Genomic DNA, 22,151 nt, shown 5'->3' with positions numbered 1-22,151 from the left:
TGTGTCAGACCCACCATTCAGCTGCCCAGGCCCAGTCCCAGGGGTATGACTTGGCCTGCCCCAACATCCACCCCATCTATGACCTGCTGGAGCATTGAAGGGACCTGACCCACAGACCGACACTATAGGATCTCCACAATACAGGGCAACAACTGGATACCCAGGAAGGGTGTGAGTGAGGACCCCGCATTGATAATGTAGTGTAGCAGAAACCAGAGGCCTTAAGCCAGACCAACGACTCTTCACAATGAACACTTGCAAATAAATATACATGGACAAAAGGGGTTTATGGCGTGACTCATTGTGTCACTGCAACTTCCATGATGAGATTTTTATCTTTTCCCCTTTTTTGTTTTTATCTCTTAATTTTATTTTTTAAAGGAAGAGGTGCAGGGACAGGAAGATGAACGGGACCCAGATAGGTGATGTAAAAGACACATAGATAAATTTTAAAAGACGGTAATAAAAAAGGAATTCATAAAATCTTGTCAGATTGTTGGACATATTCAGTCAAAAGCTGAAACTACTGTTGGTCTAGAAAGCAAAATCTTCCAGAGAATGCAGAAGCAGTACATACAAATTTGCCAACTAGAATGGTGTTATACTTAGAAACATGCTCAAAGCAAGAGTTCAATAAATAAATGCCTTTCTGTTTAAATATAGAGCCTAAAAACATATGGTCTAGAATTACATAAAAACACATGCACACACTTTGGTACAATGTCTAGTTCCATAACCTATACCCACACTCACAGCTTCAAACATACATCTACATAAAGACTAAGTCCTAAGACCTACCTATGCGATTGAATATGCACGTTTATCTCTTAACCTGAGCTACCTTGTGATGCCACGAACTCTTTATATGATTGGTAAGAACAGCAATTCTTTACTGTGCAGTCTCCTTCCCAAACTGCCACAGCTCTAATTTAAGAGTGATGAAACAACTGGACAAATCCAACTGAGGTACATTCTACACTATAGCTAGAGTGTACATCTCAGAACCGTCAGGTCATCCCTGAAAATATGTTAGGAATAAAAACACTTAACATGTTGATCAAATTTACCCTAAAGGGGATGCTGAAACAGAAAAGAAAAAACACATCATATCAAATCCAAGGAAGTATACATAAAGCATGGATTTCAAAAAAATTGTATAAACACAGATTCATTTGTTGTGACTAATGTACCATTATAAAATAATAACAACAGGGTGACTAGTATGGCACATGTAGGGTAGTGTCTCCGCACATTTTTGTAAATTTATTGCCATCTAAGAATTAAAAGTTGGTTAAAATAAATCACTGGTGTAGATAAATTCACATCTGAAACTGGGCGGAGCAGAGAGATGGCCCAGCAGTAGAGCATTGGTCACTCTTCCCGAGGACCAGGGTTTGATTCTCAGCATCCATACAGCAGCTCACACTGTCTCAGGATACCTATGTCCTTTTTGACCTCTGTGAGCACAAGCATGTGTGCAGTGCACAAATATACATGCAGGCCAAACGATCTAAACATAAAATATGTTTAACTGGGCTCTGTACTCTCTCCGTTTTAAATAAGATTATATTGGAAGTCCTTGCAAGTGAAATAAGATAAAGAAGGATATATATATATATATATATGTGTGTGTGTGTGTGTGTGTGTGTGTGTGTGTGTGTGTATACACACACACATATATATATATAAAAGAATCACACACAGGTATAATGTAATTTTAAAAGTAAATGCTTAGAATTACAATCATTGAATCTTAATGAATTATACTTCAGAGAATGTGACCAGCAAGAGAGAGTAGAGGAACAAGAGAGGAGAATAGAAAGAAGACTGAATACAATCAAAGTACATTATATATAGTATGTATAATATATAACCTATGTATTAGCAATAATACAAATAATACAAAGTACATTTTATACATATATATGTGTGTGTAGAACTGCTTTGTAAAAGTAACATAAGTTACTTTTATAAAAGTACAACTTCATCACTGAAAGATACGAATACTTGCATTATTATATGCATTATTATAATGGTGTACAATTATTGCACCATATCAATATATTTAAAGACTTGATATTGCATTAATTTTCAATTCTTCTCAAACTAATGAGTTTTATCCACTTTAGTTCCAACAAAAGACCTAGTGGTCCATTTGCAAAAGTTGACAAAGGCAATTTTGAAGGATTGCAGGATGTTCTCAAAAACATACACCATACATGCACGTGCACATACATGCTTGCATATGCACACACATACATACGCACATATGAACACAGATTATAAAAGAAATGGGTATGGTTTAGAAGAAACTGCATATAGTAATCACGTCACGCTTGGTGCATTTCTGACACCTGCTAGTTTTGCAGCTTGATGAAGGACCTGAAATGGCCAAGAAGCTTAGGGTTGGGTGGAATGGATGCCATGCCTAATCCCTTTCCTAGGGAAACAGCTAGCACCTAACAATGAGTGATACAATGTAACACTTTTCATTTCCTCTCCCTCCTGATCCATTTAGAAACCTGTCCTCTGGTTTCACGCATTTTGTTACACCCATTTTAAGGCTGACTAATACTCCATTGTGTATATTCACAAACATATATGTAAGTATAAATATGTGTGTAAATACACACTCAATCCAACTTCCATACTTCTGCTCATGAACTTCCATCCTTCCCACAGCTTGGCATTTGTGAATAAATAGTACTGTAGTGATCTTAGGAATGCTTTCACTTCCCTGGAGGACCTGATTTCATTTCTTCAGAGTAAATCCTCAAAGTACACATTTCTGGGTCACACGTTGGCACTGAGTTTAGCAACTGTATTGGAAATCACCCCAAAGCTAAAGCCGAAATTGACAAATGGAAACATTAAGTGAAAAAGTCTCTGGATACCAAATGAAGAAAGAAGTCTACGGACGGGGAGAAAACTACATGTAAGCCAAACACCCAAAACATTGAGGAGTTCGCAATACTCAACAGCAAACAAACAGAACGCTCAAATATCCAGTAATCAACTGGGCAAGATGATTTAACAGACATTTTCCTAAGAGAGTATACAAACTGCCCACATATGTATGACAAAGGAACTTGACATGCCTTACCACCAGGGAACTGTCAATCTAAGCCCCATGCAGGCACCACCCCACACTTATTAGGATAACAATTGCCAAAGGGCTAGCTAGAGAGAGTAAGTGTTGGCTTAAGAGAATGCTGGCAAACCACTGCTGACGATGTGAATTGCGGTCATTATGGAAAGCAGCATGCAGCTTCTTCACACGTTAAAACTAGATTTGTCAGACGACCCAACTTTAGTCCTTTGCAAAGTTGAGTCACCTGCTTTTTATTTTCCAGTTACTAGAAATCAAAGGCCCAGGCTCAATGCCAACCGTCCAGGTCCCCGCGCGGTCTGAAGCCAGCAGGGGGCGCCGTGGACCACGAGGGGTCCAGAGGGAAGAGGAAGTGCCTGACCAGGCTGGCCCCGCGCACGGTGCACCCAGACTCTCCTGGGCCGGCTGAGCGCGCTCGGTTCCGGGTCCGGTGACTCGCGTGACAAGCGTTGCCGGGTGCGCAGAGGAAGGATCTGCCCTGACAGCCTGGTGGAAGATTCCCGGTGCCCATGGCGGGCGAGGGATTCGGGCAGCCGGGGACGACAGCCACCCTGGCGCCCGAGACCCGGGAGCACCTCTTCAAGGTGCTGGTCATCGGTGAGCTGGGCGTGGGCAAGACCAGCATCATCAAGCGCTATGTGCACCAGCTCTTCTCCCAGCACTACCGCGCCACCATCGGGGTCGACTTCGCCCTCAAAGTCCTCAACTGGGACAGCAGGACGCTCGTGCGCCTGCAGCTGTGGGACATCGCGGGTAAGCGGGCAGCGTCCCAGCGCCACCGGGCTCGCTCCTCCCCGCCTCCTGGTTCCTCTCTTTCCTTTCCTCTGCCTGAGCTCCCTGGGGGTGCGCTTTTAGAAGTGAGCAAATGGAACGGGAAGATAAGTGACCCCTGGAGAGGCTTGAAGGGGTCCTGGAAAAGTTCTGGGTGACTAAAGGACTTGCCTGGAGTTCCACTGCCGGCCATTCTCAACCTGGGGGTCGAATGAGCCACTCACATGAGGTCGCCTACGACCTTCAGAAAACTTACATTACTATTCATAACAGTAGCAAAATTGCAGTTATGAAGCAGCGATGAAGATAATCTTATGGTTGGGGGTCACCACAACATGAGGAACTGTATTTAAGGGTCGCAGTATTAGGGAGGTTGAGGACCACCGCGTTAGTGATAGAATAAAATCCAACAAAACCCGGTTACTTTCCACCCTCTCATCTGTCTTGGGTCTGTGCTCAGCTGATGTAAGGGTTTTCTCTCTCCTTACGCCAAGAAATTTTACCTCTAAGAAATGACAGATATGCTTATAATTTACTAAAAGGGGTTGGAGCCAAGGGTGAGGAAAACTTGGAGCCCCGCCAGACCTTTGTGAGGGGAACTCCATTCCTGAAATTCCTCCCACTTGCCAGGCCTGGTGACACTGCAGAAGGGTTGGGAAAGTTCTGAAACTTTCCCCGCTGCCTGCCCCTCCCTAAGCCAATAATCAGGCCTTCCCCTGGGCACTTCCCCAATCCACAAACACTGAATTGTTACCTTTTGCTTTCACTCCTCGCTGTGGAATGTAAGAACCATTTACTGTCTTTGAGAGGCACACCCTTCTGCGTGTTCTCTCTGGGGTGGTAGGTGCAGTATGGGCATCCGACAAAAGGTGGCCTTTTGTGGCATTTATTGAAATGGTAGCAAAGGTTACCCTGTTTGATCATTGCGTGCTCAGAACCTCTGCCTGCCAGGAAGCATTTGAATGGGAACTTGTTTAAGACTCTAGAACACTGTAGGTTGTTCCTGGGGTGCATACCATGAAGTCTCTGGAGGGTGTGGTTACACTGCTGGTTCTTTTCTAGCCTTCCACATGGAAAAGTGTGGAAGGCTTATAAACTCTACCCTCACTTGCTTAAGTACTGAGCCAATTTAGATAAGAAGATCTATGTATGCATATTCATACCAATCTCTCAGAAAGTTATTTGGCCTTGGGCTGAACTTGTTTTGTTTGTTAAAACAACAACAACAACAACTAAGAATCCATTTGTAGTACCATCCATTCTTTAAAGCCAGAGACCTCATTTGAACCCCCTGTCCCTGAAGAACAGACTATTTATTGCTTATTGACAACTTCACACATCCTGAAGGTTGCCATACCCTGTCCAGGGCAGCTTTTTCACAGGGATGGTTTGAAACCCCTGTTAAAATAGCAACTCGGTTTCTTTTATTATTTGTAAATCAGTATGATACTAAGTATTAAATTATGCTTGGTGATTTGAGGAAACAAAAGCAAGAAGTTCTGGATGCCTTTAACATCATCACATGGGGGGGGGCGGAAGCAGGCAGATCTGTGAGTTTGAAGCTTGACTGATCTATAGAGTGAGTTCCAGGACAGCCAGGGCTACACAGAGAACCTTGTATGGAAAAATAAGTAAGTAAGTAAATGAATAAGAATGTTTCCTTTCTATGCATCACTTCAGCTCTTTGCATGCCCTCCCCAAGATCCCTGTCCCTCCACCCTCCCTACTGTTGGAACTTCAAGAATGTCCCAGCACACAGCTTCATCCTTTTTGAACGGACACCACAGCCAGGAGGGAGACACAGCCCAGCTACCTGCCATAATGACGCCATCCTTGCGTTCTTGCCAAAATCTGAAGCTTGAGCTTCCCCAGGAAAGAAAGAACCATTTTATAACGTCCTGGCTTTTCAACAGGAATTCTTGTAGTGTTCAGCAAGTACCTAACTCCAAATAACAACTAGAGAAAAACTTACTAGGTGGCTTAGCTAGGATTTCTATTGTTGAAACGTCATGACCAAAATGTGTGTTGGATGGGAAAGGGTTTATTCCGCTTACACCTCTACAGCACTGTGTTCATCATTGAAGGAAGTCAGGACAAGAACTCAACCAGGCTTGGAATCTGGAAGCAGGGGCTGATGCAGAGGCCATGGAGGGGTGTTGCTTCCTGTTTCACTCATCATGACTTGCTCAGTCTGCTTTCTTATAGAACCCATGACCACCAGCCCAGAGATGGCACCACTCACCAGGGAATGGGTCCTCCCTCATCAATCACTAATGAGGAAAATGCCTTACACATGGTTCTTATGGAGGCATTCTCAATTGAGGTCTCCTCCTTTCAGATAACTCTAGTTTGTGTGTATCAAGTTGATATAAGATGAACCCATACATGTGGTACCTAGACACTGTTAGGCTTCTCTCCTAGAGTCAGAGTTTGGGGCACGCTGCTTTAATATACAGATGACAACAGGCATAAGTAACTTGGATTTGGGCTGGAATTTACAGAACAACTGTGCTTAGTTTAAACATTTGAGATACTGGTAAATTCTGCTTAGCTCATACCATTTGAATGAGGAAAAAGTTGTATAATGAAGGCTATGGCAAAACATTTCCCCAAGGCTGAGCATACACCATGTATGATTGCAACGTTGACTTATACTGAAGTCTGAAAGAATAAAAGTATTCCCCGAGTTGCAAAACAAAAGGAGGGGCCAGCCACATGACATGACTCAGCTGCTAGTTCCCTTTCAAGACTGTTGTTTTGGAAGCTACAGAGGTGGACAGGGCCATAAAACAGAAAATAATAATAGTAATGCCAGCCATCAGAAAAGCGTTGAGAAGTATAATAGGCAAGAATTATGGAATGCTTTCTGTGAAGGGAGCCAAACAGCTTCAATTAAACCCTTCAAATTAAGGACCACAGAAACTTGCTGGCACAGGCCTCAGCAAAATGTTTCTCATTGCATGGAAGGAACCTAAATTAGAACATACTTCACACTGTAGACTCATAACAATTACCATTTCTACCTACCTTCATTCCAATGTCTCCAGTCACTATGCTTCTTATTTAAGACGTTCAGAAATCCCACAGTAGGCAGGTTTTGATTGGCCCCATCCTTTTAAAATGCATTTTGAAAGACTTTCCACTATGGACATGTCTGCTTGTGATAAGCTGTTTATTGCTCCATGGCTACAAGAACACGGCCTATAAAAACATCAAAGCAAAAATTGTAGATGTTTGCCTGGTCTCTGGTAACCACTGGTGAACCCTGAGCCACGTATTCCAGGAATGAAGTGTTACTTTCAAATACATTCTTGGAGAAATTGTATCCATTGTGTATATGTTATACTGACCATTTGCTGTTTATAAGCTTTCCATATAGAATTTTCTGGTTTTGTCCATAGACGTGGGAGACTTCTGTGAGACCAGAGATCAAGGAAACATGTTTTCGAATTCACCCACGTGTTCTCATCAAAAATCTTTCCCCCTTTGACCCAGCAAGCCAGGCAGGAGTGACTCCTTTCTGAGACAGAAATGGGGAAAAAAGGGGGGATATAACAGCCTGGATTCTCTCCTACCAAACACCCCCAACACTACCACTGGATTCTGTCTGTGTGGTTTATTTACGCATCCTCTCTCCTGGCTTGTGACTGCTTCTTGGGATTACTCGGAATTTATTGGGGGTTCCTACAGATTCAATAGTATCCTCTGTCTTACCAGACCAGCCTTCGTCTGACAGCTGTGTTCATCTGGCCTGGTTCAGCAAGAGTTACTCCTTTCACACATAAGTCTGGGGTTAGGCATTCCAGGACTGGTAAGATCTTCATAGACAAAAGCTGGCTTGCCACTAATAACTTACTCTAAAACTATATTATTTGTTTCAGTGGTCCAGTAAAACGATGTGCGTGCCTACATGCAAGGGCAGTTAGAATATATAAGGCTCATGTTTTAAGCTGGGCATAGAGCTTGCTCGAAATGCTCTGATGGAGCTAACAATCAGCCTCCCTTCATACCTGCCAAATCAGAATCGGAAGCACTTGAGAAGTCGTCACCTATCAAACACTGTGCGTGATTCCGATTTTACCAAAGCTGAGAAGCATTGTTCTATCTTGGGCTCTGTTGTACCCTGGCAACACACCCACATTCCCACTACACTCCAGGAGCTTAGCACTTAATCAGACAGCCTGCCTGGCACCAAGTTCCCTGGCACTCACACCTTCCATGTCCTTCAGTTCCTTTCCCAGATTCGCAGCACTCACATAGAAGAGTCTCATCCTCACCCCCTCTGGGGCCATCTCAGGGGCCTCTGGTGGAGGCCAGTTTATGCACAAAAGAGGAATTCACATTTAGAGATGGGATACTTTTTCTTTTGTTCCCGTCGAGTACATTTATGTAAAGGATCAGTAACCATGCCATAATCTTTTAAAGCTATCATGAATGTGAACACAAACTAGCAAGGTTATTTTTATTTTCATAGATAATGAGCCTCTTCCAATCTGATTGGAGATGGCCTGTTGACAGTACTTTGTCTCTGAAAGACGCCATGAGATTTAAGGGTTTTCTTTAGGAGAGCTTCCATTTGCTAATTAGAAACTAGACATTTCTTCCAAGTCACCTTGAGTAGTTAATGGGTAACCCTTGTTTGCTCTCTGTGGATGGGGAAGAGGTGAGTATCGAAAGTGGGGAAACTAAGCACCATTCTCTTCTATTGCTCTTGTGTTTTCTATGATATTTTTATTCTGAATTCCTACTAATATTATTAAAACCTTTGGATTATCAAGAGGGAGATACAAATATAACCTAGAGAGGGAAAACCCAAGCAAAAGCCATGATGGAAATCCCAAAAACCAGTTTCTGCGAATTGTGCTTTGCAGAATGTGGTATTGTCTTTATTACATCTGAGGCAAACACATTAAAATTTTCATGTTTTTGAGGGGGGTTGGTGGGGGGAGCAGGGGAGGACAGGTGGGTGCAGGAACTGGAATTGATATGTAAAACAAACTTGCTTCTAATTTAAATGAAAAAAATTGTATGGAAATATATATATATGTACATATATATATAGAGAGAGAGATAAAGATTTTTATGTTTTAAAAAGGTAAGAAACAATTTTGTGTACTTTTTTTTTTAGTCAAATGGGAATATTTATTCCTAGAAAAATACTAGTTTTGATGTTTGATCCTCCTCGGTGTCTTTAATGTGAATTACTCAAATAGCATTGTAAGTATTTTAATCCTTTGCCAACTTAAGGTATTTTAAGATTCCGGCATTTGCAAAATGTAAGAACTTGTTTGATATCTTTGGAGCCTGCATCAGTCTCTCTGAACTTACTCTTCTCATCCTTCATGCTTGCCAGAATCCCCAGTTGCAGTCAACATGCCTTCCTCCTGAGGCAATAGCATTAAGAGACAAAACATCGTGAGAACCATTGAAAATGTGCTGTCAGTAGGTCAGCCGCGATGCAGATGACAAAGGCTACCCCTCGTATCAGAGTGACTGGTACACTCTGCAATAGGGGTCTCCCCTCAGCTGCTGTAGTAAGGCACAAGATGACTGGGAGTGTGTGGGTGGGGGGGGGGAGGTGGGCACTGTAGCATCATTGTTCTGTGCTTGAGGAAGTCAAGTTAGTTACTGGTGCTACCAAGAATCTCTTCCGTCACACAGGACACAATCAGAAATTTGTCTGTTCCAGTAAATGTCTAAAACAAACCAAACGGCACGGCAGAGCTATCAACCCAGAGAACTCCAGTGTCTCCTTGGGACTCCATGCTCTCCTAAGAGAGCCGGACTAACTGGATGCTTGCACCTGTCTCCTACTTTCAGCCAGTAGTGTCTCTTTTAGAGACTGCTCAAAGACATTGCTTTTGCACAGAGTTCCCCCTGAATTGATCAGAACTTGTTCAACACACCTAGTAGATGGTGAACTCTTAGTTCTGACCGATTTTCCTTTCAATGCAAGTTTTCACTCTGAACATGCACACGCTTCAGGAAGCAAAACCTCCCCAGCCCCCTGGGAACTACCAAGGACAGGCTTCCTCCTTTATTCAGCTGTTTCTCATGCAAAGATTCCATCAGATCCCAAGCCAGGCAGGCCCTTCAGCATCTGCAAAGTTTGTCTGCCTTCCAGCAAAGTGTCTGTTCTAATCTTTTCACGACTGTTAACCACTGTTTTCTCTTCTTGCTTGAGAGTCCTCTTTCCAAACTTACTCTGGATGCAAATCTTCACTGGGTAAGTGACTGCTACTTGATACCCCCACCCACCCACCCACCCACCCACCCACCCACCGAGTCCTCTCCTTTTCATCTGCTGAATTGTGTAACTGACACTTTTTTCACTTAACATACAGGTTGTTGGGGGGTTCTTGTTTTTTGTTCATTTGTTTGTTTTTTAGTTTTGTTTGAAGTACAGTTTCTGATGTGAGCCCTGTCAGGGAGAATTTTCTTCCAGTCTTGACATCTCGGAGAATCTGTCTGACATTTCTAAGCCAAAGTATCTTGCCACAAAATCCTTTCTCGTAGGCATTTCTGGTTTTGGATGAGTTATCAGAAAGGGCAGATGAGTACATCTCTTAATACCATGGGTTATGATTAACAGAAAAATTATTTGGGACATTTAGAAGATTCACACACACACACACATACACACAAGCAAGAGTTGTGAAAGCTTTGCAGCTCTTTGGAACATAGAGTTATCCATTCTATTACTAACTTGGAACCTTATCTTTTTGAAATTCAAAGGCTGATCAAACTGAGAAGTATGTAATTACCCTAAAATGTTAATTCTCCATCTTTCTTAACCTATAACTATTTTAATGGGAGCCACTTGTTGCTACGGCCCTTTTGTGTTCAGTAACTAAAGTTCATAACAGTGGGTTCCTCTAGGCTGATTAGTAGAAGTAGAAGTCCAAACAGCTTTAATGCCTCTGCTTCAATGCCTCTGTCCAGTTGTTTTGGAAGACTTGGCGACCTTACCCTTAACCTTTAAAACACCCTGCATGTGCATAATGGTGTCATTGTTCAATGTACATTTATAAAGAAAGATACAAGGCTAAGTTTCCATAAATGTCAACATTTATGATAGAATGGACTACACAGATAAACTAAAATCAGATCTATCTTACCAATAAAATGTGAACATGACAGGTCCCAACTTATTCAGATGTTTGGACATATGAAGAGTCACAAACCAAAGCAATATTTAAAAATACAAAGGCTTGATGGAATTTGGAGGGGAGAGGGTATTTGCAGTCTGGGGTAGCTTTGCATTTGTGTAAATAAAGGGTAATGAAGATGTAGATGAAGCTTGTTCCTTAGTGTGACGGAACGGGAAAGTGTGCTGCTGTAACTGTGCCTTTGCCTTAGATCACAGTGATGATCTTAGATTGTCATTGCTTGCCCCTCATTCTCTCCCTCTGAACCTAGTCACTATGTTGACAGCTTAAGTATATGAGCTTAAGAACTCCAGGCAACCGCAAGACAGCTCCGAGTCTTAAGCCTGTAGAATGGAGGAGTCAGAAGGCTTGTCTTCTTTGGTGAGCATCACTATGATCTAGACCACACACCTTTTTTCATCTGTCAGATAAAGATTGGTAGCCTTGTTATGTGAGAGACTTGTTTGGCAGCAGGTAGTAACAGCCTGCTTTGCAGGCCTGTCTGGATGTGCAGACAGTACTATATGGAGTAGCAGAATGTACTCAGGAGTTAACAGAAGCTCAGTTCTTTCCAAAGGGCCGTGTCTGAAGGACTGTGTGTCTTCTCACAGCCATACAACCGACTGTGTGTCACTTCTCATTTGGAAAGCATAGGTTTGCCCGGCACCTGCTTCTAAGAGGGGATGAGTCGACAGCAGCAGATATGGGATGGAGAGGAAAGGGAAGGTGAACTGAGATCACAAGCTGCCTTGTCTCCTGTCCAGTGCCAGTGGTTTTGACCAGCCTTTTACCACATCACCTGTCTGCATTCTGTAATTCAGATTATGTTATTCTTGACTCTTCTTCCTTGTCTACCTTTCTGTTTCCTATACCTCTCTTCTTAGCCTAATGGGAGAGAAAGCAGAACCATCTGTCTGTGCAGTCTGCGTACTAGAATCCTGAAGCATATGGTAAATGTGTTCTACAAAGGACTAGCTCCTCCTGTCAAGCAATTGTCAGCCACTTTTGTTAACTCCCTGGGCTGTTGTTCAGTCTGAATGTCCTTAATCCCATCAGTGACACCAGTTAGAAGCATCTGTGCTTTAATATGATCCTCACCATCATGCATGTTTAACCTCCTTTCGTATGCATTTCTAGGGCAGGAGCGGTTTGGGAACATGACCCGAGTCTACTACAAGGAAGCTCTTGGGGCATTTGTCGTCTTTGATCTCTCAAGAAGCTCCACATTTGAGGCAGTCTTAAAATGGAAAAATGATCTGGATAGTAAGGTCCATCTTCCCAATGGCAGCCCCATTCCTGCTGTCCTCCTAGCTAACAAGTGTGACCAGAAGAAGGATGGCACCCAAAGTCCTTCCCAAATGGACCAGTTCTGTAAAGATCACGGATTCACTGGATGGTTTGAAACCTCTGCCAAGGTGAGATGGCTTTCTAAAGACTTGTTTCTGATTCCCTTGTCAGGCTGGGTTGGGACATGAAGTGAATAGATGCATTTCTGCAAGGTGTTTTGTAAGCCCATAATAAGAAGATCAGAGTGTGGATATATGACAGTCTCCCCTTCTGAAACATGAGTGCTTCCAAAGTTAGCCAACAGGGCCATGAATTGGGGTCCAGAACAGGGCAAACATTGCACGACATTTTCTGCAAGTTTGAGTTCTTAAGCCAGGTATTTTTCTCCTGCTACTGGAGTGAATGGGAGATAAGGTGTTTTGTCAAAGACAAACACTTTTTGAAAAAGGCCAAGAGCAGGAGGAAATGTCTCTAGAAGATGAACATCATATGTACCGCTCATGATGAACAGTCACTAGCAGACTGGATAACTGAGAGATTTAAGAAAATGTCAACATTCACTCTGTGCTTCTTACTGATTAGCTGAATGGATTATTTTTCTCCTATCATTGGGAACTGCATTGTTTTTTCTTTTAGAAAATAAAAATACTAAGATAAAGTTTTGAAAAGCTTAACTATGTGGAAACTAGAAAACAAAGGTTTAAAAAGAAATAAGAAGGACACTCACTATACTGGAGAGTTATATTTCTTGGAATTGTTAAATAAAAGAATTCAGTAACCATCAGACATGCCTAAAATATAATGACCTTCTTGAGAAATTCTGTGATAATCATTCATTCATTTGTATATTCTTTATAGTGTCGTAGCTTATAATATGCATGCTATAGATGTATGCATTGTGTGTGTGTGTGTGTGTGTGTGTGTGTGTGTGTACATCACTGTTCCTCCAAATATCCTTCCTGAATGATGGTTTTTGGGATTCCTGTCAGGTTGCTCCCAGCTTTACTAGGCTCTTCCCCTCAAGGTGGGAGATTATTCATTGTCAGTTCTCATCAGAATGATGAAAGCAAGTGATGAGTGCCTGTATCATAGGGCAGCCTCCAAGTGTTAAGTGATGAGTCACTGGCAAAGGAAAGTCCCTGGAGGCAGAAGTGAGTGGTCCCAGCCATACACTGTTTGGATAAAGGCAGTCTTACGCTGTCCTTGGCTTCATGGAGACAGTTGTGGTGGAAGGGGGATGAAGCCCAGAGGTCCCACAGGAGTGGGTTAGCATGACAAGAAGGAGGAGATCACAGGAAAAGAAAGGCATGCCAGAGACTGAATTTTCCAGGACTGTGCCTCTCTCCGCCCCCATGTACATGCCAGATAAATTTGCTTTAACTTCCCATCGAAGAGTAATATGTGTGCGACTACATATATGTGTTGAGGAATTTCCTATATTGCCTGTAAAATCTCGTGTAGGATTTATTTGATCTTCTAGCTAACAGATTTTGATTTTATACAAAAATCTGCCTATAAAATGTATAAATGGTTGCCATGGGGTCTACAACTTGAAACTGTGTAAGTGACTGGCTTTATTATGTCTTTAGACAAGATACTATATAGAAGAGCGAGGGGGGTATGTTTATAAGTGTACATTTTCATGCCGTTCTGAGCTTCCTTCAAATATGTGAGGAAGAACTTCCACCTGATTTCCTATGTGGCCATCCCGGAGTCTTCTAGAGTCTAGAATCTCTAGTGTAACATTACTGTGAGTTTTTTTTTTTTTTCTTAAAAAGTTTGAAAAATTGAATCAAAGTGTTATGTGAGTATTACCAATACGTCTACTTCTGGGTCAGGAAGCAACTAACTTCACATCTGGATTTTGCTTGAATTCTAGTGCTATGGATTCTAATAGATACATAGTCAGAAGGTAGTATTGAGGTCACAAATTTCTCTTTTCTCCTTCCTGGCACATAATGAATTTCAATATGGAACTTTGAAACTCATTTCACTATAATATGGGATTTCTGTCCCCACTCAAGCTTGAGTAACCTCTGTTAGAGAGCTGTGTTTGAAGGAGAATATCCCCAGAGGCTCATGTATTGAATACTGATGCATTTGATGGAGCTGTTTGGTGAGGCTAAGGAGGTATAGAGGAAGTAGATCACTAGGAGCTAGCATTGAGATTTGAAAATCTCACAGCATCCCAAGTTTTCTCTCTCTGCTTCCTGTTTATGGTTTAAGGTGTGACCTCTTAATCTCTAGTTGTTCCGGTTGCCATGCCTGTCTGCTGCCGTGTTTCCCTGGGGCCCATGATGGGGACAGCACCTCTGGGTTCCATTACAGCTATCTATTTGTTCACAAGACTAAGGACATCAAAACAGTGTATGCCTGGGACCACTCACTTCTGCCTCCAGGGGCTTTCCTTTGCCAGGGACTCTATCATCACTCGACACTCAGAGGCTATCCTGTGATGCAGTTGCTCCTCACTTAATTCCATCAGTCTGATGAGAATTGACATTGAATAATCTCCCACCCATGAGTCTAAATAAATCCTTCCCTCCATAAGTTGCCTTGGCCATGGTGTTCAGAAACAACAACAAATAACTAATGATGAGTGGAAATGACAAGAGCTGAACAACACCTTTGGAAATTCAAAGATCCTTGCTTGTGTTAAAGTTATCTTGGGAGTAAAGGTCTCAAACCAGTACATACTGTGAAAATATCCTAAGTAAACAGCAGCCAGTGGTGGTGCATGCCTTTGATCCTAGCACTTGAGAGGCAGAAGTAGGCAGATCACTGTGAGTTCAAGGTTAGCCTGGTCTACAAAGTGAGTTCCAGGACAGGCTTGAAAGCTATAGAGAAACCCTGTCTTTGAGATACCATCTTACTCCTGCCAGAATGACTAAAATTAGAAACACCAATGACAACTTATGCTGGAGAGGATATGGAGAAAGGGGAACACTCCTCCACTGCTGGTGGGAGTGCAAACTTGTACAGCCAATTTGGAGATCAGTATGGTGGTTCCTCAGGAAAATGGGAATCAGTCTACCACAGGACCCGGCAATCCCCCTCTTAGGCATATACCCAAATGATCCACATCCATGCAACAAAGACATCTGTTCAACTATGTTCATAGCAGCACTATTTGTAATAGCAAGAACCTGGAAGCAACCTAGATGCCCCTCAACTGAAGAATGGATAAAGAAAATGTGGCACATTTACAAAATGGAATACTACTCAGAGGGAAAAAACAATGGAATCTTGAAATTCGCAGGCAAATGGATGGAACCTGAAGAAACCATTCTGAATGAGGTAACCCAGTCACAAAACCCAGTACATGGTGTGTACTGACTCGTATATGGATTTTAGACCTAGAGCAAAGGATCACCAGCCTATAATTCACACTACCAGAGAAACTAGGATACTAGGAAGATTCTGAGAGATTCATATAAGGTCCTTCACAGAAGGGGGAAGGGACAAGATCTCCTGAGCATATGGGGAGTGGGGGGGGCAGTGAGTGGAGAGGGAACTAGGAGAAAGAGAAGAGGAGGAGAGGAAAGCACGTGGGACTAGGAAGATTGAGTCAAGGGAGGAATAGATAAGAGATAAAAGAGGGAGGGAGGGGGGAGAGAGAGAGAGAGAGAGAGAGAGAGAGAGAGAGACCATAAAAGAGGGGACCATTTATAGGTTTGAAGAGAAAACTTAACCTAGAGAAATGTCCAGAGACCTACAAGATTGACCCCAACTAACAATTTGAGCATCAGTGGAAAGGCTTCCATAAATGACCTTCCCTGATAATGTGATCAACAACTAACTTATCCACCATCATGGAGCCTTCATCTAGTATCTGATGGAAACAGAAGCAAACACCACAACCAGACACTGAACCGAACTGGAATCTAGATGCAGAGAGGGAGGACAAGACCAGGTTGCAGAAACACATAGAGACAGCTGACCTGAACAAGGGGGAGCTAATGGCCCCCCAGACTGATAGCTGGGAATCCAGCATGGGACTGACTCAGACCCCCTGAACATGGGTCTCAGCTAGAAGGCTTGAGCAGTCTAAGGGACCTTGGACAGTGGATCCAGGATGTATTCCTGGTTCACAAAAGGATTTTTGGGGCACATCCTCCATGGAGGGCTATACCTTAACATGGAGACAGGAGAGAAGGCCTAGTCCCTACTCCAAATGACTTGACAGATTTAGCTGACCCCCTCCTGCAGGGCATCACCCTACATGTGGAGTGGGGGGGGGTGTGGAAGGGGAGGGTGGTTGTGGGCCATGAAAGGGTGGGAGAGAGGGAAAGAGGGAGGGAGGGGAGAGGGAACTGGGATCGATATGTAAAATAAAAATTAAAAAAATAAATTAAAAAAAGAAACCCTGTCTCAATAAATAAATAGCATTACTCCTAAATGAACAGCCCTGCTATCTGAGGAAGTTAACAACAAAAGGGAGACGATTTCATAGTGTTGGATTTGGCTGGAGACATTAATATAGTTTGCTACTTATAAATGTATGTGTGTATCCAATTATGTATTTATTTTCATAAATATTTATAAATAGACACCAAAGTTGTAGGTGCTTCATGTGTGTGTGTTTGTGTACACATGTATTTAATAGCTCTATTAGCCAAGAGAACTGAAGGCAATAACACCATGTAAAGAATGAACTCTCCTAATAAAATTACAATACAATTTTCTAAATAAGCAGACTGGAGATATGGGGAGAAAGACATGATTCCATGGCTGATGGGAATAGAAAGTGGAGATGATCTTGAGATAGTCTGTGTTGCCAGCAAATAAGAACACATGCATAAAATAGCATGGACATGTCCCAAAGAGCATAGGGCCTGCTTGTAGACTTTACAGAATTATAGGACAAGCACTAAGAAGTATTGTGATGGGGTTAATGGGTAAAACTGATAACAGCCCATACTATGCACAAACAAGTGATGACTACATTTTCCCTCACAGTAGAGTCCTAACTAGTAAATATAGGACTAGTGCAAACGAAATGACAGCTTCCATTAGCATAGTGGTAATTGCCTTAGAAGAGAATTAATAGATGCCAAAGTTAGTGAGGGAAGATGTGTAAGAAGCACGATATTTACCTATTTGTATTCACTAAGTCCAAAGGTGGAATTGCACCTTTTCAATAGGAAGCCGGGAAGCAAACAACCTTAATCCACATGACTTCCGCATTCCGAGGACACACGATCCCATCTGCTTCCCCCCCCCCCCCAAGAGTGCTACACTTGAAGTTACTCAAAAGCAGTATTAGAAAGACCCAGGCCAAGGGCTATTCTGTGGCCAGTGTTCTCCAAGACGTCACTTGAGGTTACAAAAGTGGTGTAACCACTATGACATTTCCTGTGTTTCAGTAAATAGCCTTCCACTCGCGCTGGGTCAACAAGCCTAATTAAGTCAGTGAGTCACACACAGAAAGACATGAAGATGGCGGAGACATTTTGGGAAGAAGAGGCTCTGGGAAGAAGGATGGGGTATGAGAGATTAATGGAAGTAGAAGTAACTGAAATTCATTCTAGGCATGTATGGCACTTTCAAAGAATAAGTAGCAATTTAATTAAACTAATGCCTTGAACTCTTAAAGTAACTGATGCTAGCATTGGAGAAGAGGTTACCCGGTGTGCTCAGTACCCTCTGGTGTGTCTCCCTGGTCCCCTTACTGTGCTCAACATTTACTTCGGAGGCCAAGGCAGGCACTGACCTTCCCATTCTGTGTTCCTACTACAGGATAATATAAACATCGACGAGGCCACCCGGTTCCTAGTGGAAAACATCCTTGCGAACCAGCAGAGCTTTCCCAGCGAAGAAAACGACATGGACAAAATTAAACTGACCGATGAGCCCCTCCCGGCAAAGCCCAGGTCCCAGTGCTGCTGACGTGTCTCTGCGCTGGCTGCCCTGTCTCCTTGGTCCTGCGTGTGTCTGAGGATGCTCATGGTGCCACTGTCCCCTGTGAGTGTCTCTCAGGTGTGCTTTACCATCCGGCTGCACAGGAATCGCTCGTGTGAAGCCGGAGATCCGTGGAGAACAGTTCCCACCAGAGACCCTGTGACTTACCAGATGAACCCTAGGTTCTTTTTGTACTGCCAAATGCAGACTAATGTTTTTATCCTTTGAAGCATTATTGGACGTGCGTTTCAAGTGTTAGCTTTTAGTGTAAGTACTGAAGTAGCAGAAAAACTTCCCCGCGGTGTTTCTGACATTTTCAGTGTCTTTGTTCCTGTGTTCCTTCTTACCTAACACAATTTTTTCTTTTAATTTTTTTTAAAGAAAAGAAATTCTTTTTTTTTTCTTTAACATTTATTATTTCTGTTAGCTACACATGCAGTTATTTCCAAGTCAAACTTTGTACGTCCTGTAACATTTTTATTCTTAAATACCGTGAGTCTAAGCTGGGCTGGGCAGTGGTGGTGCTTGCCTTTAATCCCAACATTTGGGAGGCAGAGGTAGGCTGATTGATCTCTTTGAATTTGAGGCCAACACGATCTACAAAGCAAATTTTAGGACAGCTAGGGCTATTACACAGAGAAACCCTTTCTTGAAAAACAAACAAATAAACAAAAATGTGATTCTAAAACTCATAGTTGGTGTATAATGAAGTTGTTCTGAAACATCTTGATGTTCCCTTCCCTAACTAATCAAAAAGCATTAAGCTGGGGATGTGGCCCAATGATAGCGTGCTCACCTAGAATGTTATCGACCCTAGGTCTGCAGGGTGGGAGGTGCTTGCATCATACCTGTGTCTCCCTCTGGATCTTCTCAGGGGTACTTGTCACTACCCCTTGGAGACAATGAAAATGAACATTCCTTCCCTGCCCTCTATTCTGTTATAGCCTAGAGCTATTGTAGGCCCAGCCATACTAAAGGAACTTGCCTTTACGGATCTGTCATTGTAATGGTCGGGGGGGGGGGGGACCTTTTTCCAAAGCATATGCAGTTATATCCAAGTTTCTTAAGTATGAAACCTGAAAGAAAGTAAACCATGTATCTATCGTTCTGTCTATGGTTCCAGACGCCGACGGTATAATGCCTAAGACACTCTAGGCAGATCTACAACATTTGTGTTGCACTTAACTCAGTTAAAGCAAAGAATAAATATTTTAACGTAAGCCTGTGAGTTGAAGGAATGCAATTCTAGGAAAGTACTTTCTGGTTTAGAAAATGTTGTGTTTGACTGGGGTGTTGGTCCACATCTGTATTCCTAGCATGCAGGAGACAGGCAAATGGGTAGACGTTCCAGGCATGTATTGACTACATAGCAAGTTCAAGGACAACCTGAGCTACACAAGAACCTTTCTACAAAAGGAATAAATACTTTTGTAAAAAATCGTTTTCTGTTGGAATTTTTAGATTTAGTACTTTATTTGTGTATATTCTGGCTGCATTTGTTCCTGTGTGTGTGTGTGTGTGTGTGTGTGTGTGTGTGTGCGTGCGCGCACGCACGCACGTGCACCTAATGCCTGTGAGGATCAGAAAAGGGCATGGGATTCCCTGGAAATGGAGCTATGGATGTTGTGAACCATCCTTGATGGGAGCCAAACCCATATCCTCTACAAGAGGAACAAGGGCTTTTAATCCCTGAGCCAACTCTTGATATTTATTTTAAGGCACTTATCACATTGTGCAGAAAGTTCAGCCTCTAAAGAAAGTTAAATATCCTTTGCATCATAGCTTAAAGCAAAAACAAATGAAATACTGGACATATTTGTCTCCTGGCCCATGTGAACATGTAGTCATAACAACAAGAAATACATAGAGATGCTATTGTTCTGTGTCCTGCGAATAAAGGAGTCACAGGCTCTTTTTACTAAAAACTCATGCCTTACCCAAATGTGGCTATGGGCTATGTATTCAAGTAATGAAATCGTTTTAACTCTCTGGACAAGTATTCATAGAGAGCCAGGTTTTCAGGCGTGAAGAACTAGGATACCAGAGTTTGATTGATGTGTATAATTTAATATAATATAATCCCTTTGATCTTATCATGTATTAAATCTCTCTAAGAAATACATATCACCCAAGTGTAAAATACAGCTTTATAATGGTTGATATTTCACAGCCTGTGAAGAATGTATAAAGTGTTGCTATCAAACCCCAAATGATGGGCACATCAAGTCTATCATAAATACTGAAAATGACTGGTCACTTGGAAGTTGTAGTGTTTGACATGATTTTAATTTTTAAAAATAACCTATCACATTTAAGTTCATTTAACAGTTGCCTCGATACTCAATTTGTTCATCTTTATAGTGTTGGTTTATTTACAGTATTCATCCAGGAGAGTTCCTGACAAAACTGACTTCTGTTATGTCAAGTGAGACCGTTTATACTTTGTACTGTCCACATTTCAAAGAAAGAATTGTTACTCTTTTGCTTTACCTTAAAGTCTCTAATATTTTGTAACTTTAGCATAAAATTTGAATTGGGGCTAAATGACATAAAAAGGACTAAATGAAAGAAAAGAATTAGTTGTCCCTTTATTCACCTTATAAAGCAGTTATACATTTAAACATATGCCCTAGCTCAGATACTGGGATAAACTAACCAAGTGAAAGATGTATCGAGATGTTGCCAATTTTCCTGTCTGCTATGTGTGGGTCCTTATACCCCATGTTTGTAAATGTTATCCCTGGGAAACAGTGACTTTCCAATGTGTAGTATCATTTCTTTCAATATGTCTGCGAAGCACTGAATTCCTTACTGAAATTTCCCAAGCCTCACTTCAGATGTGCATGGTTTTTTAGAAACACACTTTTATGGAAATCCAACATTTATTTGGAAACCTCCCATGCTAATTAGTATACCAAAATTACTGAGTTTGAAATCTATAGTATGCTCAAAGCACTATTAAGATATAAAGCTGTATTTCTGTGTGCACATTATTGTTAGTATGAAGTCTACACACTTTAGACAATGGGCTAAATATATAAATTTGCTGTTACCTGCTGAAGTCAATAAGCACTTAAGGTTCTTGCTACCACTGATTAGCCATTTAGTCTACATCATAGGTCTCTCTTGCTACCTCCCCAAATTATATAATACTGAAATTAGCTTAACTATAAGAAAAAGAAACAAATTACATAAACTGCAAGACCACTAGGGGGAAAATATGCTAAGAAAATCCTTAAACACTCTCAAGTGCCGAGAGCGAAGAAAACAAAAACATATACATGTCATTACATAAGAATATAAATAAAAGCAACACAGACAGAATTCTAACAAGCAACAAACAAAATGTTTACAGCCTGTTTGATTAGGTGGGGGTTACAAACAGGACAGTGACAAACAATGAATAAAAATGGGCAAAGACTGGAAACCAGCAAGAGTGTACACGGATGAACCCATGGACACTCATGCAAAGAATCCAGAGGAAGACATTGCATGTCCCTTCTCAATCATTTTCTGCCTTAGTTCCTTGAAGCAGGGTTTCTCACTGAAGCTAAAGCTCTAAACCCTTTTCTGCTATGGCCAGTTTTTATCTAGGATTAGATTACCTAGGGTCCTGACATTAACTTGTGGTCTCCACATGTCACACACACACACATGTGTATGTGCACACTTACACATGCAAATACCTACATGTGGACATCGCACACACATGCAAAAGTTAATCATTGGGAAACAAAGTAATTTGCTATCAGATAAATAAATTACATTGTTTGGTCATTTCCTTGATGTTGGAATCATAGAAGTAAGTCAGTCTTAGCTGCTACACTCCATTTAATTGAACTGATGTTGCCAAGTTTCCTCCCCAAACTGCCGCTCACTTTACACACCAATTCCACATCCTGCCAAGAAATGAAATGCATGTTGTTAGGGGAAGA

The 22,151-nt window shown here is 41.9% G+C and overlaps 1 protein-coding gene across 1 annotated transcript; it reads left to right on the top strand.

The window, feature by feature from the left end:
- Window positions 1-3,449: 3,449 nt before the first annotated feature.
- Rab32 (RAB32, member RAS oncogene family) lies at window positions 3,450-18,529 on the top strand. Its single transcript, XM_051206074.1, has 3 exons — window positions 3,450-3,862; window positions 12,166-12,443; window positions 18,055-18,529. Exons 1-3 carry the CDS (start codon window positions 3,619-3,621, stop codon window positions 18,202-18,204), a joined length of 672 nt encoding a protein of 223 aa, XP_051062031.1. The 5' UTR covers window positions 3,450-3,618; the 3' UTR covers window positions 18,205-18,529.
- Window positions 18,530-22,151: the final 3,622 nt, after the last annotated feature.

Source organism: Phodopus roborovskii, unplaced genomic scaffold (genome assembly GCF_943737965.1).
Source record: "Phodopus roborovskii unplaced genomic scaffold, PHOROB, whole genome shotgun sequence".
Taxonomy (NCBI): Eukaryota; Metazoa; Chordata; class Mammalia; order Rodentia; family Cricetidae; genus Phodopus; species Phodopus roborovskii.
The sequence above is the reverse complement of the archived record's forward strand: the minus strand, read 5'-3'. Positions and strand labels throughout refer to the sequence as shown.